Raw genomic sequence first — 18,894 nt, 5'->3', positions numbered from 1 at the left:
AGCAAAGGCAAACAAGGAGAATTGGGCCGGGAGGGGTGGTAATGCACTATGCCAGATACCTCTGCAGCCCAGCTAAAGACAAAAAAGAAACAGAACGGAACAAAAATAACTCAAAACCAAAAATAAAACAGCAAGAGGGGTCATGGGGTACACTGGGAAATGCTGAACTTTGGGAAAAGTGTAGTTTTAGAGAGGAACAAAATGGGGAAAAGTATTTAACACAAGAAAGGCTCTTTTGGGATTGAAACAAGTCCACTTAGCTGCGTTTCTTGCAGTGTTAAAGCTGAAGGCTGAAAAGCAGCAGCAGGAATCCATGCAAGCCAAAGGACAAAGCAGTTCATTCATCGACCCAAGAGAAACTGAGGAGATGATCAGAAACCAGCCCCAGGCTCTCTCTTAGACCTATTGCTACCACTCTGCTGATATATTTAGAACAGCATCAGCACCTGCAGAAGCAGGATTTCACACTGCTGCCAGCATCAGAATGCTGCATTTCAAGGATTCAGACCAGGACTAGAAATAGCTGTTTCATCAGGATGCTGATCATCCAGGGGAAGCATGATGAGATCAATAGATCGCACTTAAATGGAAACAGCAAAACTCTGTTTCATGTTCCTCAGATGAGCAAATACATTCAGAAGGACTTTGATCCTCCTAAGATTTTCCATACAGCCCATTTTGTTCCTTATGAAGTGCTGTGGAAGCAGCTTCACTGTGGCACTGAGAGAACCCATAACCTTGCAGACACCCAGAGAGCATGGAGGAGCAATAAATACGTCAAACTGGTTGGTTGGATTGTTTCTTACCAATTCCTCTATCTTTGTAACGAGCTGTTTGTTAGTTAAATTGCTGGAATCCAGGGCTACTGCCAGCTCCTGGTAACGTGTCTGATGGGCACATGCAGATAGGAGAAAAAGGAAGGAGCAGAAGAGGAAGAGGGGGGGGAAAAAAGCAATAATTAAAAAGGACAGAAAAATAAATCATTATCACAGTTTGATATAATCAGATTCTCCAAACAAAACAAAATCTACAGTTTCAACAAAAGTAGCTGGGATGTCAACATATTTTATCAATTTCTGCTGAGGCTTCATTGTGACATAAAAGTGAATCAGAAATAAGAACTGCAGTTGCATGGAAGCCAAATTATCCCCAGTCCCCAAACTGGAAACACCTCTGATACATGACTCCTGCTCCTGACCTCAACAGAAGACAACACTAGACAGCAATGTATGTGAACTGTGCATTCAGTTAGGTCCCATTAACACTGCCATAAGCACAGAGTCCCCATACATGATCAACAGTAGCAAATGGGAAGAAACAAACAAACAAACAAACAAACAACTTACTTCCATTTCCTTAATATTTGTGGAAGAAACAGCACTTTCCCCATTCACGTACGATGTAGACTAGAAGTAAACCAGTCAAGTCAGTCATTTTATTCCCCAAGGCAACAAATCACTATTAAGTATGAACTTCTTATAGCACCTTCCCCTACAAAGTACCACAGACAAGCACAGAAAAGACACTTTTCTAGCTATAGACAGATGCAGACTCCCCCTGTGACGAGCTGATGTGAATCATGCAGATTGACTTCAGATTCTTTTCCGCTAAATCAAGAATACATCAGTCCATGAATACACACTGTTCATTCATCCCACTCTGGTTTTCTTCCTACTGCTGAAACTTTACATTCCTCCACCAGGAGTTTTTGCTTCTTGACACTTAAATATCTTATTGTTTAGTAGAATGCCTGCAGACACCTCTGAGATTGAAGAGTGTTTTCTTGAGCTGACTGCTTAAAGCTCCACATCAAACATCAAGAGAATTAATAAGACAAATGGATCAAAATGAGGCTGTACCTGAGAAACGAGGCCATTGAGTTGTTCGGACAACTGGCGGAGACTTTCTGTTGATGAGAAAGACCTGAGAACAAAGAAAGACCTTGCAATGAAAATCTCTCCCAGAGAAGCACCCAAATCAGAACAATTTGTTGGACACTTTGGGATCATGTTGCAAAACTGTTTGATAAACGAACACTCTCACCTGGTTTCATCCAAAGCATTTTTATGATCATCCTCATCTTCATGAGCCTGTGGATTGAAACACAAAAATTTACGAGCCTATAAAAGAAGAGGGGAGTCACATCTGTGAGTTTGTCACTAAGATCTGATCACATCTGGGCTCAGGTTCCACAGCACCTGTAACTACTGCTTTCCAAAGAAAGATTAACTTAAAACCAACTCACTCCTGGCTTACACATAATTTCTGAGTGGTGTGAGCTCAGGTTTCTTGGAATGGAGGAACTTCAGTGTTACAAGCTGTATATTTGCTGTTACTATTTATCAGTATAATCAACACTTTGCTTTGCTGGGAAAAACTTCAACTGAATACTTAAGTAGTTAAAGGAAATCCAGACTGATCTGACTGGGGACCTTCTGTATTATTAAGAGCACTTTCACAGACAAGGGGAAGGAAAATAGCAGGGACATGTACACGCTAGTCCTCTCTGAGCTCCCACAGATAGATGATGACTAGATGGAGAGTAGAGAATGTAGTATTTTAAACAGCAGAAAATCTGAACTAGTCACGTCGTATTTATGAAGATTGTCTTTCTCAGAAAAAATGTAGTGTCACAAACGAATATTCAATGGTTCAACGACAAAATCCATGATGATTCACAAACCTGTGTCAGCTGCATGCTCCCAGGAGCAGGCAGAACAGAACCACAACTAGGTAGGGTGTTGCTGTTAGAGAGCACAGGGACATCGGTAGCAAGCTGTTCAGCGTTACGAGGGGCAACATCACTGTCAAAGTACGCCTGTCACAAAACACATCACAGGAATTACAGCCTTCATGCAGAACGAATGAAAACACACATGAACGCATCACCTTGTGATCGGCCCGTGAAAACTAGACTGATGTGAACAATTAATCATTTAGAAATATGGGGAACCTGCATCTCCTCAGATCAAGCAGGTGGCTGCACCAGCCCGTGAACAGACACTGGCCCAGACTTGTGCCCTCTCAGAGCCAGCCTGAGTGCGTCTCATCATCAAACTCACTTCTTTAACATGAGGCAATAATATCACCCAACTCTCCATTCACACACAAGATTTACTGCAAAGGATTCACCAAAAAGCAAGCGAGGGCAAAGCCAGACGGTAGCCACACAGCTTCGAAAAGCGCTGCCTTCAAAGTATGTCTGGGGAAAACACAGAGAAGTGTATGCAGATGAGATGGAAAAGAACAGGTTAGTGACTACCTGAAAACTGGGTTAGTCAAACTAATGCTCTGTCTAAAATGCAGTGACTGAGTTTGTGGCATGCCATGGCCCACAAGTTTAGAAACAGCAGCACACTGATGCCCAGGCCAGCTCAGGGTGCTGGGAGCAGGTGCCCCTGGCCCTGCTGCAGCCATGAGTCCCCGTGGCAACAGGAATCTAAATAGAAAAGAGAAGGGCCAAAAAACTATTTCTGGACAGCGATGTGAGTTCTCATCCAGCCTTCGTGGGAGGATGAATAGCATCTGGTGACACCTCTACCATGCCACAGTGAACTGGACAACTGCGTCTAACTCATACAACCCCAGAGAGCTATAAAGGCCCGGGGCAGTGTTCTAGTTGTTTATGGCCATTTATTTTATTTCATCATCCAGCTCCGGTTAAGTCATCATGTAAAAACACTACAAAGCAAATGAGATAATCTTTGAATATTCAACCCCACCAATATCCTGCAGCTCTCTGCTATTCCATCTGCAAAGAGTGCCATTTCACTTCAGTCCCTCCTTTCCTGGCACTTCACAGCAAACAAGAAACCTCCCTCTTGGCATTCCCTGTTTACCTGCTCAGCACTTCAGCTGTGAATCAAGCAGCACAAATACAGTAACAGTGAAAACAGATTTAATGAAAGCAATAAGCTGGAAGACTGCAGAGGCAAACATAGAATTTTCTCAATTTCTTTTTAGCAGGACAGATACTTGTGCTCTCAAGGAGCAATATATGTCAGGTGCTTATAGGAAGGTCAGGAATTCTCATACTTCCTTCAGCTACAGGCAACTTCACCTTTATTGGTTCACTCATCAATACAGAACATCAGATGAACAGAAGGAATATTACTCCCACTACATATCAAAAATGTTTCCTTATTTTTTTCTGATCAGGACATTCTTTTTGCTTAATGCTTCGAGATACAACAACCAGTAACGTGCCTTAACCACAAAGCTCCTTCCTTCTTCCTCTGCAATAAGCAGTTTTGAAAGTTATTTTTTTAAAATAAAACAAAGTATTTGAAGAGCTGAATTTGTTGGAAACAGAGCTAAGAGCAAGACATTTAATCTAGAAATTACACACTGTGAGATTCTAATGATTTAGAATAAAAAGTTAGTAATTCTGCTCAGCTTAGCATATAGTAGAATCCATTTGCTTTCACACAAAGGCTCCTATTTTGTTGGGTTTTCTGTGTTTCGCAGCCAAGAAAGCTGAAGTGGGTGAGATGGGAGGGGTCCGCCTCTCAGCAAGACACCAATGGCAGCACTAGCTCAGATGCCAACAATCAGCTTTTCTGCCCTATTAACGTCAAGTGAGTTTCTGAACAGCATTTTCCTGACTCGGGATTTTTACAAGACTGCAACTGGAAAGAGAAATCTTTCTTTCATTACGTATTGCAATTAAAGATTAGTTTTCAAATTATTCCTAAAACCCCAGACACAATAAGCCGCAAAATCCATAATACCCAATGGGATCAAAATGTTTCTCTCCATGCTTTGGAGAAATTAAAAAAAGGGGGAAAAAAAGAATGAATAGAAGTAATAAACTCTCAATTTTCAGGTGAAACAAGTCTCATTCTCTGAGATATAACATACATGGAGCTTACAGGTTTTACCTGAAAATAGTCCCCACGACAAGGGTGAAACTTCAACTATAATCCACGCTTTCTGCTGCGAGGCAGGCGCATCCAGCACCCTCAAAGCTGCCAATATGGGTTCATGGCACTTAAGTTCTACTGATACGCAACCTACACCTACAAGGTCCATTTGGAGGAACTTCCTGCTGTTCACTGTGTGTTGGACAGAACAGCTGCTGCATTATCACCCAAAAAAAGGAGAAAAGGGGTATAAAGGCAATTTGGAGTGAGCTCCATTCAATCTTGCAGGTTTCGCTGCATTATGTGGTACCTCTGGTGATTACTATAGTTATATTTATTGCTGGACATGCATGGATATGCAGTAAATATAATAATAAGTTACTTCATGACAACAAAATTAAAACAGTGGTAGGGAAATAAGCTACACAAATTATGCAAGTGAAAAGCAAAGCTCTGGTACAAGAAAAGTGGAAGAAAATTCTGAGCTACAAAACTTTACTTCCCTGAGTTTTTACCACAATTTGAGCCTTATTTATGTAAACCGACTGTCTGAAAATACTTTTTTAAAGGCAGGTTGTTTACCTTTGCTCCTGAAAACATTTCTATTACTTACTGGCATACTTCCTGCCCTTTCCTCTTCAAAGGCTTGAGAACATGAAGACACTAAAGCCTGTAAATTCTTGACCTGAAGTATCTGACTTCCTGCCTGAACATATTTAAGCTCATGGTACTTGCCCAACTGTACATCACCTGTGCAAGTCTCATCGCCTGTCATAAAACGGGCTGGCTGGAATAACTAGACAGTACCCAGGGCAGCTGCTTGGCCAGAGATGAGCAGAAACGTGCCCTTCAGAAAGCAAGCTCTAGGAAATACAGCAATGACACGCAGAACAGGAGAAATACAAAGAAAACACTATCTCTTCCTAACACAGCTTTCCTCAGTGGTTCAGTTAGTTTATCATCTCACTGCGAATTCCCGGTTTTCCTCAAAGCTCAGCTGCCTCAAGAGGTTTTTAACAAGGTCCGCTTTTTCACGCGTAGGCTTTGACACAAACCAGAGGGAAACAAGCACTTGCAAGCAATGGAAACGTATGGTAACAAATAGCTCCGTGTTAATAAAAACAGCAACAAAAACTCAAGCAACTGACAGTAGATATGTCAGGACAAGGCTCCATCCGAAAATTCAGTCAGTGTAAACAGAACCCGAAGCATGCGGCAGGGAGAGTGAGTCACTGCGAGGGACGCGAGCACTGCCTCACCTTCCTCTTGTCCAATGAGGGTATGGCTACCCCATTGGAGCGGTTAAGGTCTGACACCAGCACCTTCAGAATGTTCTGAATCTAAAGGAGGCGAAAGAAAAGGGGAAAGAGAAACGGCTCAGAAAAGGACAGAGAGAAAACGTCAATCAAAGGCAGGCAAAGAAACCAGCATCCTCCAGCTCGTTAGGAGCACGCAGCTCAAAACAACAGCTCTGGACACACCCAGGGTTGTGCGACAGCGTCGTACGATCAGACGCCGCTTCGGCAGGTACCCTGACTCAAGATGCACCTCGAGAGGTGGTTGCTAACTACCGTAGCACACTTCATACACCAGCAACACGGGCATCTACACCATTTGTGTATTACACCGGCACAATCATTTTCCAGCTCTAGTCATGTTGTTCAGAAAACCAAAGAACAAGGAGGTGGTAAATGATGTGGGAGGAAGAATGAGACACTCACGTTCTCTGGAGACTGCCGGTCATCACTGGTGGGGGTGTCAGGTCTACCGCCTTCTTTACTTTTGCGTTTTTTCTTAGTTTCTACAGTTGCTCCGAGGTTATTCTTCTGTTGATATTCCTTCAGCTGTGAAAATAAAGAATAATCTATAGTCCAAACAGAATATGACTTCTATGAGTATAATGGCAAAAAGAAAATCAAACTCCAGTGGGCAGAAAGATCAAGTCTAAGGACAAGAGAAACACCCTTCAATGAGTCTGTCCCTCTGGGGAAAAGAAAAAAAAATCAAAACAAGTTCAGAGAAGTATAAAGTAAGAACTATGTGATGGGTTTATGATGAGGCTCAGAGTTGTAAACATTCAACTTTTGTATACAGCTAATGATGTTCTTGAGAAACGATTTGATACTCCAAACTGCAACTAAAAGGACATTAGAAGAAATATTCTGTTTTTTTTTTTTAAGGTTATAACTAAAAGCCGTAGGGAAAAAATAATGAAGAGCAATTAATCCTGAAGACAAAGTAAAAAAGCAGTGCCTGATGGTAAGATCTTCCATGCTGTGAAAGGTTTTAAGAAGGAAAATGACAATCTCTGCAGACAGATAACACGTTAACACAGACACTGTAATGACTGTGAACTAAGGGGATAAGCGACCTACAACTGATTTTCAAATCATATCCATTTCGCCAAAGAAAAGCTGGTCTGATAAGCTGGAACTTGAATCCTACTAGGTCTTCCGGCATTTTTGTGTGTGTTATCAAACACCTCAGCCCCAAATAGAGTGAGTGCCAGGCAGTTATGTAAATTATCCGCTTCCGCCAGCCCCCCGCCAAAACAGCCGCGTCCCCGCTGCGCCAGAGCCCGGGCAGCAGGACCCGCTGCGGGGCCAGCTGGGCACCAAAATCATTAACAACAAGGATCCCATTTTTCCGAGGATTTCAAAATGGAAGCCCCAAGTGCTCCAGGACACTTTCCCATTCCCATGACTTTGACACAGAGGCGCACCCCGCCGGGACGGACGGGGCCGAGCCGCCCCCAGGACAAAAAAAATACATTAAAAAAGGGAAAAAGAAAAAGCGGGGGAGGTGGGCAAACAAACCAACCAGGCGGACCGCAGAGCGCCGCAGCAGCCCAGGCCCGGCCTCTCCCCCCGGGGCCGGGAGCGGCCGCCAGCCCGGAGGGCCGGACGGCAGCGCCGGACACTCGGGGGCTCCCGGCGGCGCCCACCCAGAGCCAGCGGGGCGGCGGCGACGGGCCTGGCCCGCGCCCCTCGGGGGAGGCCCGGCTCGGCCCGGCGGCTCCGGTCCGCGAAGGGCCCGCGAAACCCGCCCTCCGCCTGCCCGGCCCGGCCCCGCCAGCCCCTCACCTTCTTCTTGGCCGCCGCCAGCCTGCTCTGCCTGCTGCCGTCCGCCATGTCCGCCCCGCGCCCGGGCCACGTCAGCCGCGGCGGGGAGCGGCGGAGGCGGCCGCCAGGCTCCGCCCCGGCCCGGCCTGCGCTGCCGCCGGGGCGGCCCGGCCCCTGGCGAGCCCCGCGGCCTCTCGGGTCACCGGCTGCTTCGCTGTGGCCCACGCGAGAAGATGCGACGCCCTGCGCTGCTGTGCGCACCGTGCGCTGCTCCGGCCGTGGGTCACCTGCGCTGCCCTGCGCGCCTCTGTGACGTCCTGCGCCGTTCGGACGGCGTGACGCGCTGCGCTGCTCCTGCTGTATGACACCTTGTGTGCTGCTGTGGGACACCTTGTGTGCTGTGCTGCTGTGTGACACCTTGTGTGCTGCGCTGCTGTGACACCTTGTGTGCTGCGCTGCTCCTGCTGTGTGACACCTTGTGCACTGCGCTGCTGTGTGACACCTTGTGTGCTGTGCTGCTGTGTGACACCTTGTGTGCTGCTGTGTGACACCTTGTGTGCTGCGCTGCTGTGTGACACCTTGTGTGCTGCTGTGTGACACCTTGTGTGCTGCGCTGCTGTGACACCTTGTGTGCTGTGCTGCTGTGTGACACCTTGTGTGCTGCGCTGCTGTGACACCTTGTGCTGCTCCTGTGTGACACCTTGTGTGCTGCGCTGCTGTGACACCTTGTGTGCTGCGCTGCTGTGGGACACCTTGTGTGTGCTGTGCTCCTGTGTGACACCTTGTGTGCTGCGCTGCTGTGACACCTTGTGTGCTGCGCTGCTATGACACCTTGTGTGCTGTGCTGCTGTGACACCTTGTGTGCTGCGCTGCTGTGTGACACCTTGTGTGCTGCTGTGTGACACCTTGTGTGCTGCGCTGCTGTGTGACACCTTGTGTGCTGTGCTCCTGTGTGACACGCTGTGTTGCTCTGTGCTCCAGTGGGACACCTTGTGCTGCTCTACCTGTGACACCCTGTCCCGCTCCTCCTGTGTGACACCCTGCGCCGCTCCACGTGTGACACTGCGCTGCCCTGTGCTCCTGTGTGTCACTCTGCGCTGTTCCTCTGTGACACCCTGCGCTGCTCCACGTGTGACACTGCGCTGCCCTGTGCTCCTGTGTGTCACTCTGCGCTGTTCCTGTGTGACACCCTGCGCTGCTCCATGTTCCTGTATTGACTCAGTTGCCCAGAGTAAACACAGGGCAGGAACCAGCCCAGGGTGCTGGGCAGGCTTCCCTTGTCCTTTGTAGGGCACATCCTATCGCTCCACATAGCTTTCTATTTTATGTGCGTCACTTTGATGCCTGAGCTCTGCCTTTGAAGTCACACTCAGCGCGGGCGGTTGGGTTTTGCTGGTGTGTGATCCCGTTCCCAAGTCCTTTGACCTTCCAAGTGTGGCCATCGCAGTGTTTGGCTCGTGCGGTCAGCTCGAGGAATTGGATACAGCCGCTGCCAGCGCCTGGCACTGCGCGGGACACGTTTACCGGGGCCAGCCGGGCCGGGAGGGCTGCGGGAAGGAGGCTCCTGTGCCGCTCCAAGGAGCTGCGTTGGGTTTGTGTGGGAAGATGCTGGTAACAGGGCCCGGGGCCTCCGAAGGTTACAGAGCTGCCCTGGAGCGCTTCCTCCGGCCATGCAGGATGCGTGGGGCAGCGGGCGGCTCAGGCAGGGGCAGCTTTTCCCTACAAAAATAATGGTGTGAAAGACCCTGCGTGCCCTGAGCTCTGCCCCAGACCCCGTCCCAGCCGCAGCCGCAGGGGTGAGGCGGCTCTGAGGAATGTTCTGGGAGGCACTGGGCGTCATGGCCTCGGCTGCGGTAATTGGGATAATCGCGCCCCAATGTCACCTTTAGCTCCTCAGGGGGAAGTTGGTTCTCTAGTCGGGTTCTGTCAGGGGGAACTACAACTCCCAGCGTGCCCCGCGGCGATGGCGCGACTACAACTCCCAGCGTGCCCTGCGAGGCGCGACTACAACTCCCAGCGTGCCCCGCGGCGCAGCCTGTGCCGGCTGCCGGCGGGAGCGGCAGCCCTGGCCGAGGGGGTCCCGCCGAGCGCGGGCCGCAGCCCGCCCCGCCAGCCGCCCCCGCCGCCTCTGCCGAGGAGGTAGGAACCGCTGCCCCCCATCCCTCGTAGCGCCTCGGGCCGTGCCCCCGCTGAGGCGGGCCGGTTTTGCCCGGCCCAGCCCCTCCGCGGGGTGTCCGGCCTGTGACGCGGCGCCCTCTGCTTTGCCAGGGCCTCCGGTGGCGGCCGGCGGAGCGGAGCTGCCGCCTTCAAGTCCCCGGTGAGTCCCCAGCGGGCTGTGGGGAGGTGGGCCCTGCTCGGGGGCTCCCCCGGAGCGGGGAAGCGGGACTGGCGGCGGGCGGTGCTCCCGGGAGCCGCTCGCACGTTGGCGGAGCCTCAGCCCGGCCCAGCGGGGAGCGTTTGTCCCGGAGGGTGAAGTTGCTCGTTGCCGGGTCGCTGCCGCCCCCGCGGTTCAGCACAGAGTCGTTCTGGGTGCTTCTCTTCAGTGCCAAATGGTGATCTTTTTGTTTTCCCTTTGCGCTGTAAATCAGCAGGATGTTGCAGGGTATGATATGGAGCAGGCTGACAGCACATAAACTGATAAATATTTTACCGGAGCTTTTGCTGCTTTATGCCCAGGAGATTTTTTTCCTTCTTTCTCCTTTTGTTTTGTTTTGTTTTGTTTTTTTGTTTACCAGTGACCCATAGAGTGTTTTCTGACCAGTGTAGCATCCTATCCAGGGCCGAGTTCGTGTTAAATGTGTTCTGTGCTCTGCAGGTCCCATCTCCAAGGTCCTGCCAACCTAATGGAGCCAATGAAGAAGCCCTGCGGTGTGAAATCGAAGAACTGAAGCAGAAAGACCTTGCTCTAGACCAGGAAATCACACAATTATTGTCCGAGTATGTCCTTGACAAGCTCAGTGTTTGCTCTGATGCCTCGGTTATTTTTGTTTTTAAAATAAAATGTGATCAAGGAATTAGAGCTAAAAGGTGGCCTCTTATAATGCCATTTTTCTTATGGTGCCATACAGTGTTGATTACAGTGTTGTTTGGAGTTATGGAACCAGTTAAAAACAAGAGGAAATTATTTCTGGGTTATTTGGTAAAGCAAAACCAGTTTTACTAGTTGCTTGGATAAGGAGGTTTTATCTTTACCCGGCATGTTGTTGAGGTAATTCCGTGTAAATTGGCAACGAATTGTTTTAACAATTACGATACTACAACATGTCATACGACTAGAAGAGCTTGTTCATGTGAGAATTAAAATTGAGATAATGACTTGTATGACCTGCCAGATTTAGTCCCAGATAAATCTGTTTCCTTTTTTATTCCGTCTTGATCAAGTGTTCACTTGGTTTGTGTCTGAGGTGAGTGGGTTAAACTTGTATGTTCAAGAAGCGGAAGCGTTTCCCAGGCAAGAATGCTCTGGCATGATGGGTGCCCTGTACAGGGTAGTGCAACTGGTTTATTGTGGTTTCTTATGACACACTGTGGCAGCTGCTTATTAACAACCGTTTTGAGATAAAATTGCTGCTTGACTTTTAAAGAGAGGGAATCTCTATTCGTTGCAAAGGAGCGATAATTTCTAAGCTAAAGTGTAGTGCATGGAATGGAAATGGTAGAACAACAAAGGCTATACCAAAAGCTTTTATGTTTTATCCTCAAAGATAAACAGACTTTCTTAATTTTTCCCCTAGCTACAGATTAGAGATACATACACATTGAATTCATCACAGCCTTTTCCTCTACTTGATTCTGATCATTCAAGTGGATTGGTTTTGGTCTTGTTTTTTTTTTTCCTAATAAGTCTTGATGTGGAAAAAACCAAACTACTCAAAATGAGGATCTGCTAATTTGTAGGTTTCATGTTTATGACTTGCAGCAACTGTACTTGCTGCCTTCAGAGTCTGCTTTAGATGTGCCAGGTGTGGGTGTCTCAGCTCTCCTTGCTGTGCTCGGTCAGTGGTGGCAGCACTCGCTGTGCAGCGGCAGCATCAATCCCGCTGTGTCATTTTTTTGACATTTCTGGTTTTATTTGTACAGAGGCTACAGCCTGGAGGAACTGGAGAAGCACATCTCTCTGCTCCATGAGTATAATGACATTAAAGATGCCGGACAGATGCTGTTAGGCAAGCTGGGTAAGGAACAGGAAAGCTGCTGAAGAATTTCTCAGTCAATGTTTTCATATAGAAAGAGAGAGAGAAGCTCCTACACTGTGAAGGCAGAGCTGGTTTTAAAGATTGTTCAATTCTAGGCTTATATTACCCAATCACTTGTGCAAGCACAAATGCTTCTGTCATTATTTTCTTGGGATATTTTTAGAACTGAATGTGTGAAATAATTGTCATTGACTGTTACTTTAGTCTGTGTTATGGATCACCAGAATTTGATAAGTCTTATTAATTTTTGTCAGTTTTGTCCTTCATGTGCTAAAAAGAAGTGTTGAGACAAGTGGGGAGTGTAGCAGCAAAACCTGAGGTTGTTTTCATAGCTGTGGGAGGTTCGGTGAGATAGCTGGGGGCTACTGGGAGGAAAACGCAACTTTTCTGACTGATCTTTGTTTAATGGAAGCAATGGTATTGCTTTCTTTTCTAGCTGTTATCCGAGGGGTTACTACAAAGCAGCTCTACCCTGAATATGATCTGGAGCTCAGTGACTAGCCGTGAACCTGAAAACTGCCGCATCCTGCAAAGATGACTGTTACTGGACTATTGTATTTTGATGTCGTATCAGTTTAGAACTGATAGGGTGGCGTCAGAAGTATGTGTGTAGAATTGCAACAGCATATGGGTTAACAGTCTTATTTCCAAGAAGCTTTTGAACTTGAAAGTCGTTGAATCTATCAGCTGTTTCCTGCTTGTGGGAAAGGGATGTAAGACTTCGGATAATTTCGTCTGCTACCTGATCAACACTATTTTTAGGTTCTCTTTTGGAAAGGCTGTAATTCAGGTTGATGTTAAGACTCTTCTCGTGAAGCCTTTGCTTCTCTTCAACATCCAGGTGCTATTTGGATACTGAATGGATAGAGGATGGGAGGGCATACAAATATGCAATGTAATTAATAGCTGCTTTGAAAGAAAAAACCCTCAGAAGTAGAGATGGAAGAAGGCTGAAGTCGTGGTCATTTGGGGGTTTTGTTCTGGTTTGTGATCAAATCTGGTTAAGTCTGGGTGGTTTACATTTTTGTACTTAACTGCTCTGGTATCTGGAGGTTTTGTATCATTTCTGTAGTAAATGGCAGAATGTGAAGTTGTGTTGAACTGTGTGGTCTGAATAAAGCAGCTATCACATTTCTCAGTAATTCACTTTAAGAGCCTATGAAACATTGCATGAACCTGGGAACAAATTCTTAAACTATATTCTGAGACTATATATGTATTATTCAAATGTTTTCCAATGCCTCTTAATGGAGACAGTGTGGCAGCGCTACCCAGTAATGGATAGGAGCAGAATTACATTTACTTTCTAAATGCAGAGTCACTGTGAAAGTGAGCGGTGTCCTGAACATAAAATTATGTTGAGAGCATGAGTGTTACAATGTCGGGTGTCAGGACAGGGTGACTGCACAGACTAAATTTGGCTGTTTTGGGCAGTTCCAAGGGATAAAGTGCTCTCCTGACTGCAGATCCATCGTCCCTTTTCACTCAAGCTTGATGTACTCCTGCCCATTTCTACTTCTAACACCTCGCCAGTAAGTTCCTCCTGTCTCCATTCAGGCTCATGCTACAGTCTGCTCATTATTTCCAAATCTGAATCAAATGAGTCTGTCTTCATAGTGCTTGGAGAGCAGAACATGGTCACAAAGGCTGCTGCTGAGAATAGAGAATTGGTTTTGTGCTCTCCATTCTGGACCAGGCACAGAAATATCACTAATAAGTATCTTGTTTTGCCATAAAAGTCCTGAGGAGAGGTCTAAAGCAGGGGAACAGACAAAGTATCTGTATTCCGTGAATCATTTAAGCATTTGCCTCCACTAATGTGCAGCTGTGCTTCTCGGAGGGTATTTACTGCGGCCATATAAAAATGCACTCTCGTGGGTATGGTTACAGGTTTATTGTCCCCACCATAAACCCCTCCTGCCAAGTGTGGAAAACTGTGTTTTGGGGTAGTTTTAAGAGGAGGAAAAAAGTTGCAAGGCAGCTAGAACTGGGGGACACATTGCTGTTTTGGCTGGTATTTTCTCTGTGGAAGAACTGGTTGAGCCTGGAGCGTTCCAACCAAACTGTTAGTCTGGCAATGGTCACACACAACTGGAAATGGTTTTTGCAATGAGAAATATGTACAGAAATTCCTTCAGTTTGTGTTAGGTGTGAGCATTGCAGGACAAACAATACTCCGTTACCAAAGTCACTGAAGATTATTTAAGGATGGAGTAGTCTATGTTTTCTTCCCCTCTTTGTAGGAGCACCAGTGTTCTGTGCGGCTCCAGAGCTTGTGCTTCACTTGACACAAGAGTTTTCTGTGGAAGGTGCCCTGACTCCAGCCCCTTCTCCACAGAGGATGAACACACACAGAGCCACTCAGCTGAGGCAAGAACAAAGTGCCCTTGGGGAGTCCCTGCGGCTCTGCAGCCAAGATCCACGCCAAGAAACAGCCTCTTCTCTGTTAGGTCATTTTCAGTTTTATTTCTTACGTGTCAGTCCCTATTACAAAGCCTCTTTCCTGATCACACATGTCTACTCTGTATATAACCATTTCCTTGCATTGCTTTGTGTAAGCTGTGTTTTCTCCTGTACATCCCTCTTTTAGCCTGATTTTGAGCTCTTTTGTATCTGAGAGCAGGGCTAATGAAAATATTCTAGTACAACAGAGGGAAAATAAAATCTATGCAGTTGATAAGCTAATGCTGCCAGTTGCAAGGAACAAACAAATCTGTGCAATCAAGGGAATACAGCTCCCTAAGATGCTGTATTTCCTGCCACTGAACAATTTGGGGATGGGTTTTTATATCCCTTAGCAACCTAATGTTCCCAAAGTCAACAGGAATTTTGGCACAGCTAACTCCCGTTAATGAACTGTTTGTGATGCTTTAAAAAAAATGATACAGCCTGTCACTGAAAAAAATGCCTCTCTGATTAAACTCATCTCAAGGCAAGGGTGGAAGTGAACTGCAATTAACCTCTTTCCTTCTGCTGTCCATCATGCTGTCAGCACGTAGCTGCGTTATTGTGCTACAGAAATTGCCTGTGGACGTTCCCTCCGCTGCGTGCGCTCAGCTGTCTGCAGCGTGGGCCATCTCCACATCCGCCGTCTGAAGGAGACTTTTATCCTGATGACCTAGTGTTTTCTCCAACTCTGTTTTCACTTTAAGCTGACAGTCCCAAATTGCTTTCTGTATACTCTGCAGGTTCCACTGAGTCCTCAGGAGAGCGTCATCCAGTGTGAAAACACCATCGCGTGTTCTCCGCACTTGTGTGCACACAGCAGATGATTTCAGCTCCAGACCAATCTCGTGAACTATTTTTCGGAGGTACTGCTGAGTCTCATGCAAGCAATGGACTTCTAGAAGGAGACAGAGATTCTGTCAGAAGCAGTGAAGTGTTGATACAAATTCAGACCTTGACTGTAAATCCAGACAGCCCTCACAGTTCTGCTGAAAGAACTGGTTGGGTAGAAGAGACTATTTAAGATACAGCACAGGTGGACTGCAATTTTCTGGAATGCTGCGGGTTGTCCAGGTCCCTCCCAAAGGGAATGTTTTAGAAAACAAACTCAGATACAGGAGAGTAATGTAGAAATTTAGGTATTTCAAAGTGGGTAAGAAAAGGTACCCTTTTAACAAGACAATTTGTGAGGAGACTGGTTGTAAAAAATCAAAGGACATTTAACCCCCGCCCCCCCCCAAAACTGCATTACACTGAAACATTGGGATAAAGAACAATTTTGCCCCATAGGTATTCACTATGCAAATGTTCTTGCTTCAGTCCAAGATTTGGAACTGGCAGGGAAAACCCTGTGAGCCAGGTGCACAGCTTGATTTACCACAGCAGCTTCAGTACCGTGAGATCTTGCCCTAACAAAAAACATTTCCACAGCACTGAAAAGCTCATCTAATGAGGAGATGCTTTTGTGACTTGAAACTACAAACTATTACATTTTTGGCAGAGATTATCAGTTACGTGTTGATACAAAGTTCCCACCAACTCATTTTGCATTAAATCACTAATAAGAAACTGAAGTTTTCTGACTTATTTGCTGTAATAGATACTCAGACTTCCCCAGTAGTTTTTATACCAGTCCTACCTAGCTGGAATTCTGGTGGTGCAAACTGGAGGCATCGGATGCCTGTAATTATCGGAGGGCTCTTTCCCATGGGGCGAATCAACCCTTGAACAGCCAGCTCGTATGCCTCTTGTGTTTTCATATCAATGTTAGAATACCTGCAAAAAGGAAAACAAGGAGCAGTGCAGACACTTAGTACTTCTCAATGGGATTCAAAATATCTCTGTGCTAATAAAGCAAAGCTGCAATTTTTATTTTTAAAACGGTGTATGTGTTGAGTTTTTGTGTACATTTTAACACTATATGTACTGTCAGTGCAGCGCAGTTTGGGAGGGAAGTACTTGGTCACATCTACAAGATATTTTTGTAGGCCCTAATGTGGCTAATAGGTCCTAAAATAGCTGGAGATTTGAGGATAAAAGGACATTTGACTGCAGCCTCAGAGTCCAGAGCACTCAGAGTCACTTCTCTCTGTCCCTGGCCAGCACTCCAGCCTTTAAAGACTTTCATTATGGCAAACAAAATCATCTCGTTTGTTTTAAAGACCAGCAGTCAGATCGGGTCAGCTGCATTTCCCCGCTGGTACGTACATCAGCAGGGCCTTATGATTTGTTCCTTGAATGACCGCGAGAATCCGATCCAGCTTCTCCCTTGTGATATGATCTGCAAGTATTAAGGCGAAAACAAAGTCTCAATTATCCATCCAGAAACAGCAAAGAGACGGCAGCATGAAATGTGCCACCAGGGTACCACTGTGACAGACAGACACATAAAAACAGGCTCCAGCAAAGTCACATCTCCGGGCTGTACCCTGGTAACGCACATAGCAGCTCAGCACTGGGCAACAATGGGAAGAATCAGTTTGCTTCATTGATTTAAAGATGTTGGCTCCAGTTTCTCTTATTGGGTGTTTGAAGAGTTTCATTTAATGAAAGCTTCCAATCGCTATCTCTAGGTATGATTTACGGAGAGACCTGGGGTCCACCCAATTCAGCAGCAACCCCTGTGATCAGGACTCGTACTGGCTGTGTAGGTGGTGGGGTTGTACTTGGAACAGGTGGACTATAATGTCAAGACTGCATGTGGGCTGCATGTAAAAACAACAACTAGAAAGCACCTCAGGCGTTCCTTTCATCATTATGCAATTTACCTGGCTAAACACTTCACAGTTGGCCTGCAGTTGGTGTTCTATTTTTGTTTGTTTTTAAAACACATCAAGTCAGTTTCTTACCAAATGTTGTCTTCTCTACAAGCTTCCCTGTGTCTGAGAAGTCATCAGTGGCTTTACCAAACAGCCCACCGACAGCGTAAACCTTGAAGAAGGGCAAAGAATGGAATTTATCAAAGAAATACTCCAAGCAACTGAGTACCAACATTCTGCTGTGCAGCTGCTAGGATGTGCAGGCTATGATGATGGTGTTGCACAAAAACACAGCGGCATCCTCTTCTCATACAACCACGTGCAGACACTCGCATGAAGGATGAATTCTGGGCACCAAAAAGCTCTTAAAAGCGTTGTTGGGTTTTAGACACAGAAGCAGAATCACTGCCATGAGGCCAGTCTGTGGCACTAGAGCAGGAATCAAGTGTGAGGCTGCGCTCAGATGTCCCGAGGCCCTTCCAAACCATCACCTACCCTGGTCAGGTGGCAGTTGTACAGGTCGTCGAGCAGCTTGTTCCCGTGGCCTATGCCAAGCACTGAAACACAGAGAACAGGGAACCCGTTATTCAGCCACACAGAAAGTTACTGACGTGTGTTTATCACACACACACTACTTTTCTTCCCCCCTGGACAGGGCTGTTTCTCCTTTAGAAGCCTCTTTTAGAAGCAACGCAATTAGACCCCCAAATTACTACCTGTCATTAAAACTACAATAAGGCTGTACCTAGGGCACTTGGATTTTCCCAGAACTTTCCACCTGGGTACTTCAGGACAATTGCTTAGCAATGCTGGTCACAGTGAAGCCAGTTCAAGTGGCAGAGCAGACACGGTGTCACGAGCAGGAGCTCGGTGTGTCACAGCAAAGCCCCGCGTGCCGGGGGAAGGGGTCACTCATCTCCTGGCACTGCCAGTGTGTGGTTGAATCGTTTCTTCGATGTTTTAGCATTTGTACTCCCAGTACGGGTTGTGAGACCCGGGCGGTGCTGCTGTGTAAGGGCTGAGCGTTCAGCGCCGCTTTCCCATCCCCCCGCAGGCAGTGGGACGCGGTGCCGCTCGGGGACCAGACCCACCGAACACTCCCGAGGCTTTCACGTCCAGCCGGTGACCCGCTCCGATCTTCAGCCGCCTGAACCGCGGGCCTCGCACTGCAACGGACACACACAGCGTCGGGACCGCCCCGCAGCGCCTGCCGGGGCTCCGCCACCCGCTGCTCCCCCCGCCACGGCCGAGACCCCGCGGCGGCCCTTACCGAGCGGGTGGTCGGCCAGCACTGGCACCCTCGTGGCCACCAGCCTCGTGTCCCCGCTGTCACCCGGGGCCAGCAGGAACCGGACGTGTTGCCGCGGGGCGCGCACCCACGCCGCGTTCAGGTCTGCAAGAGAAGCGGAGGGTCAGGGGCAGCCCCCGGGGGACGGGGTGGGGGGTCCCGCCGCCGGTCTCCGCCGCGCTCACCGCGCAGCAGCTTCGTCTCCACCGCCTCCCGGACGCAGCCCCACGCCACCCCCGCCGGTTTGTACACGGCGAACAGCCCGCTCGGCACCGCCGCCAT

The 18,894-nt window shown here is 47.5% G+C and overlaps 3 protein-coding genes across 15 annotated transcripts in view; 1 reads left to right on the top strand and 2 right to left on the bottom strand.

Annotated features, from left to right (window-relative positions):
- GOLGA2 (golgin A2) overlaps positions 1-8,919 on the bottom strand; it is a 19,927-nt gene extending 11,008 nt beyond the window's left edge. For 2 of the 8 annotated variants that reach the window (XM_080355640.1, XM_080355641.1), the window contains exons 1-9: positions 8,342-8,919; positions 7,946-8,292; positions 6,584-6,706; positions 6,122-6,202; positions 2,684-2,818; positions 2,044-2,090; positions 1,860-1,923; positions 1,347-1,406; positions 807-887 (exon numbers count right to left, since the gene is read on the bottom strand). In XM_080355640.1, coding sequence (XP_080211766.1) covers positions 807-887; positions 1,347-1,406; positions 1,860-1,923; positions 2,044-2,090; positions 2,684-2,818; positions 6,122-6,202; positions 6,584-6,706; positions 7,946-7,993 — 639 coding nt within the window. In that variant the 5' untranslated portion in view covers positions 7,994-8,292; positions 8,342-8,919. Of the gene's footprint in view, positions 1-806; positions 888-1,346; positions 1,407-1,859; positions 1,924-2,043; positions 2,091-2,683; positions 2,819-6,121; positions 6,203-6,583; positions 6,707-7,945; positions 8,293-8,341 lie in introns of those variants that run through there. The other 6 variants (XM_080355646.1, XM_080355643.1, XM_080355644.1 and 3 more) reach the window with 6 other exon arrangements.
- On the top strand, positions 8,854-15,446 carry SWI5 (SWI5 homologous recombination repair protein). 6 transcript variants are annotated; one of them, XR_013922991.1, is made up of 6 exons: positions 8,854-10,063; positions 10,193-10,241; positions 10,740-10,861; positions 12,005-12,099; positions 12,533-12,910; positions 14,459-14,572. XR_013922991.1 is itself a non-coding variant. In XM_080355652.1 (6 exons), exons 1-6 carry the CDS (start codon positions 9,801-9,803, stop codon positions 15,316-15,318), a joined length of 741 nt encoding a protein of 246 aa, XP_080211778.1. In that variant the 5' UTR covers positions 8,855-9,800; the 3' UTR covers positions 15,319-15,438. The 6 variants fall into 6 exon arrangements, 4 of the variants coding, with proteins under 4 accessions (XP_080211779.1, XP_080211778.1, XP_080211780.1 ...); XR_013922992.1 differs by having other exon boundaries at positions 14,364-14,502; XM_080355652.1 differs by lacking the exon at positions 12,533-12,910 and adding an exon at positions 15,309-15,438 and having other exon boundaries at positions 8,855-10,063; positions 14,364-14,565.
- TRUB2 (TruB pseudouridine synthase family member 2) lies at positions 15,174-18,894 on the bottom strand (the record flags this gene model as incomplete). Its single annotated transcript, XM_080355650.1, has 8 exons — positions 15,174-15,463; positions 16,205-16,341; positions 16,774-16,846; positions 17,415-17,496; positions 17,820-17,881; positions 18,416-18,490; positions 18,595-18,717; positions 18,798-18,894. The coding sequence occupies 8 exons, from the start codon at positions 18,892-18,894 to the stop codon at positions 15,174-15,176; spliced, it is 939 nt and encodes a 312-aa protein (XP_080211776.1).

This window comes from Nesoenas mayeri (assembly GCF_963082525.1).
Source record: "Nesoenas mayeri genome assembly, chromosome: 18".
Classification (NCBI taxonomy): domain Eukaryota; kingdom Metazoa; phylum Chordata; class Aves; order Columbiformes; family Columbidae; genus Nesoenas; species Nesoenas mayeri.
Note: the sequence above shows the minus strand (reverse complement) of the source record. Positions and strands in the feature narration are given on the sequence as shown.

Excerpts from the sequence above, each read along its gene's own strand:
- SWI5 (XM_080355651.1), top strand. The coding sequence starts at position 9,801 with ATGTCACCTTTAGCTCCTCAGGGGGAAGTTGGTTCTCTAGTCGGGTTC. Across the intron at positions 10,242-10,739 it reads CTGCCGCCTTCAAGTCCCCG|GTCCCATCTCCAAGGTCCTG; the intron begins GTGAGTCCCCAG and ends TGTGCTCTGCAG. Across the intron at positions 14,571-15,308 it reads AACAGCCTCTTCTCTGTTAG|GTTCCACTGAGTCCTCAGGA; the intron begins GTCATTTTCAGT and ends TATACTCTGCAG.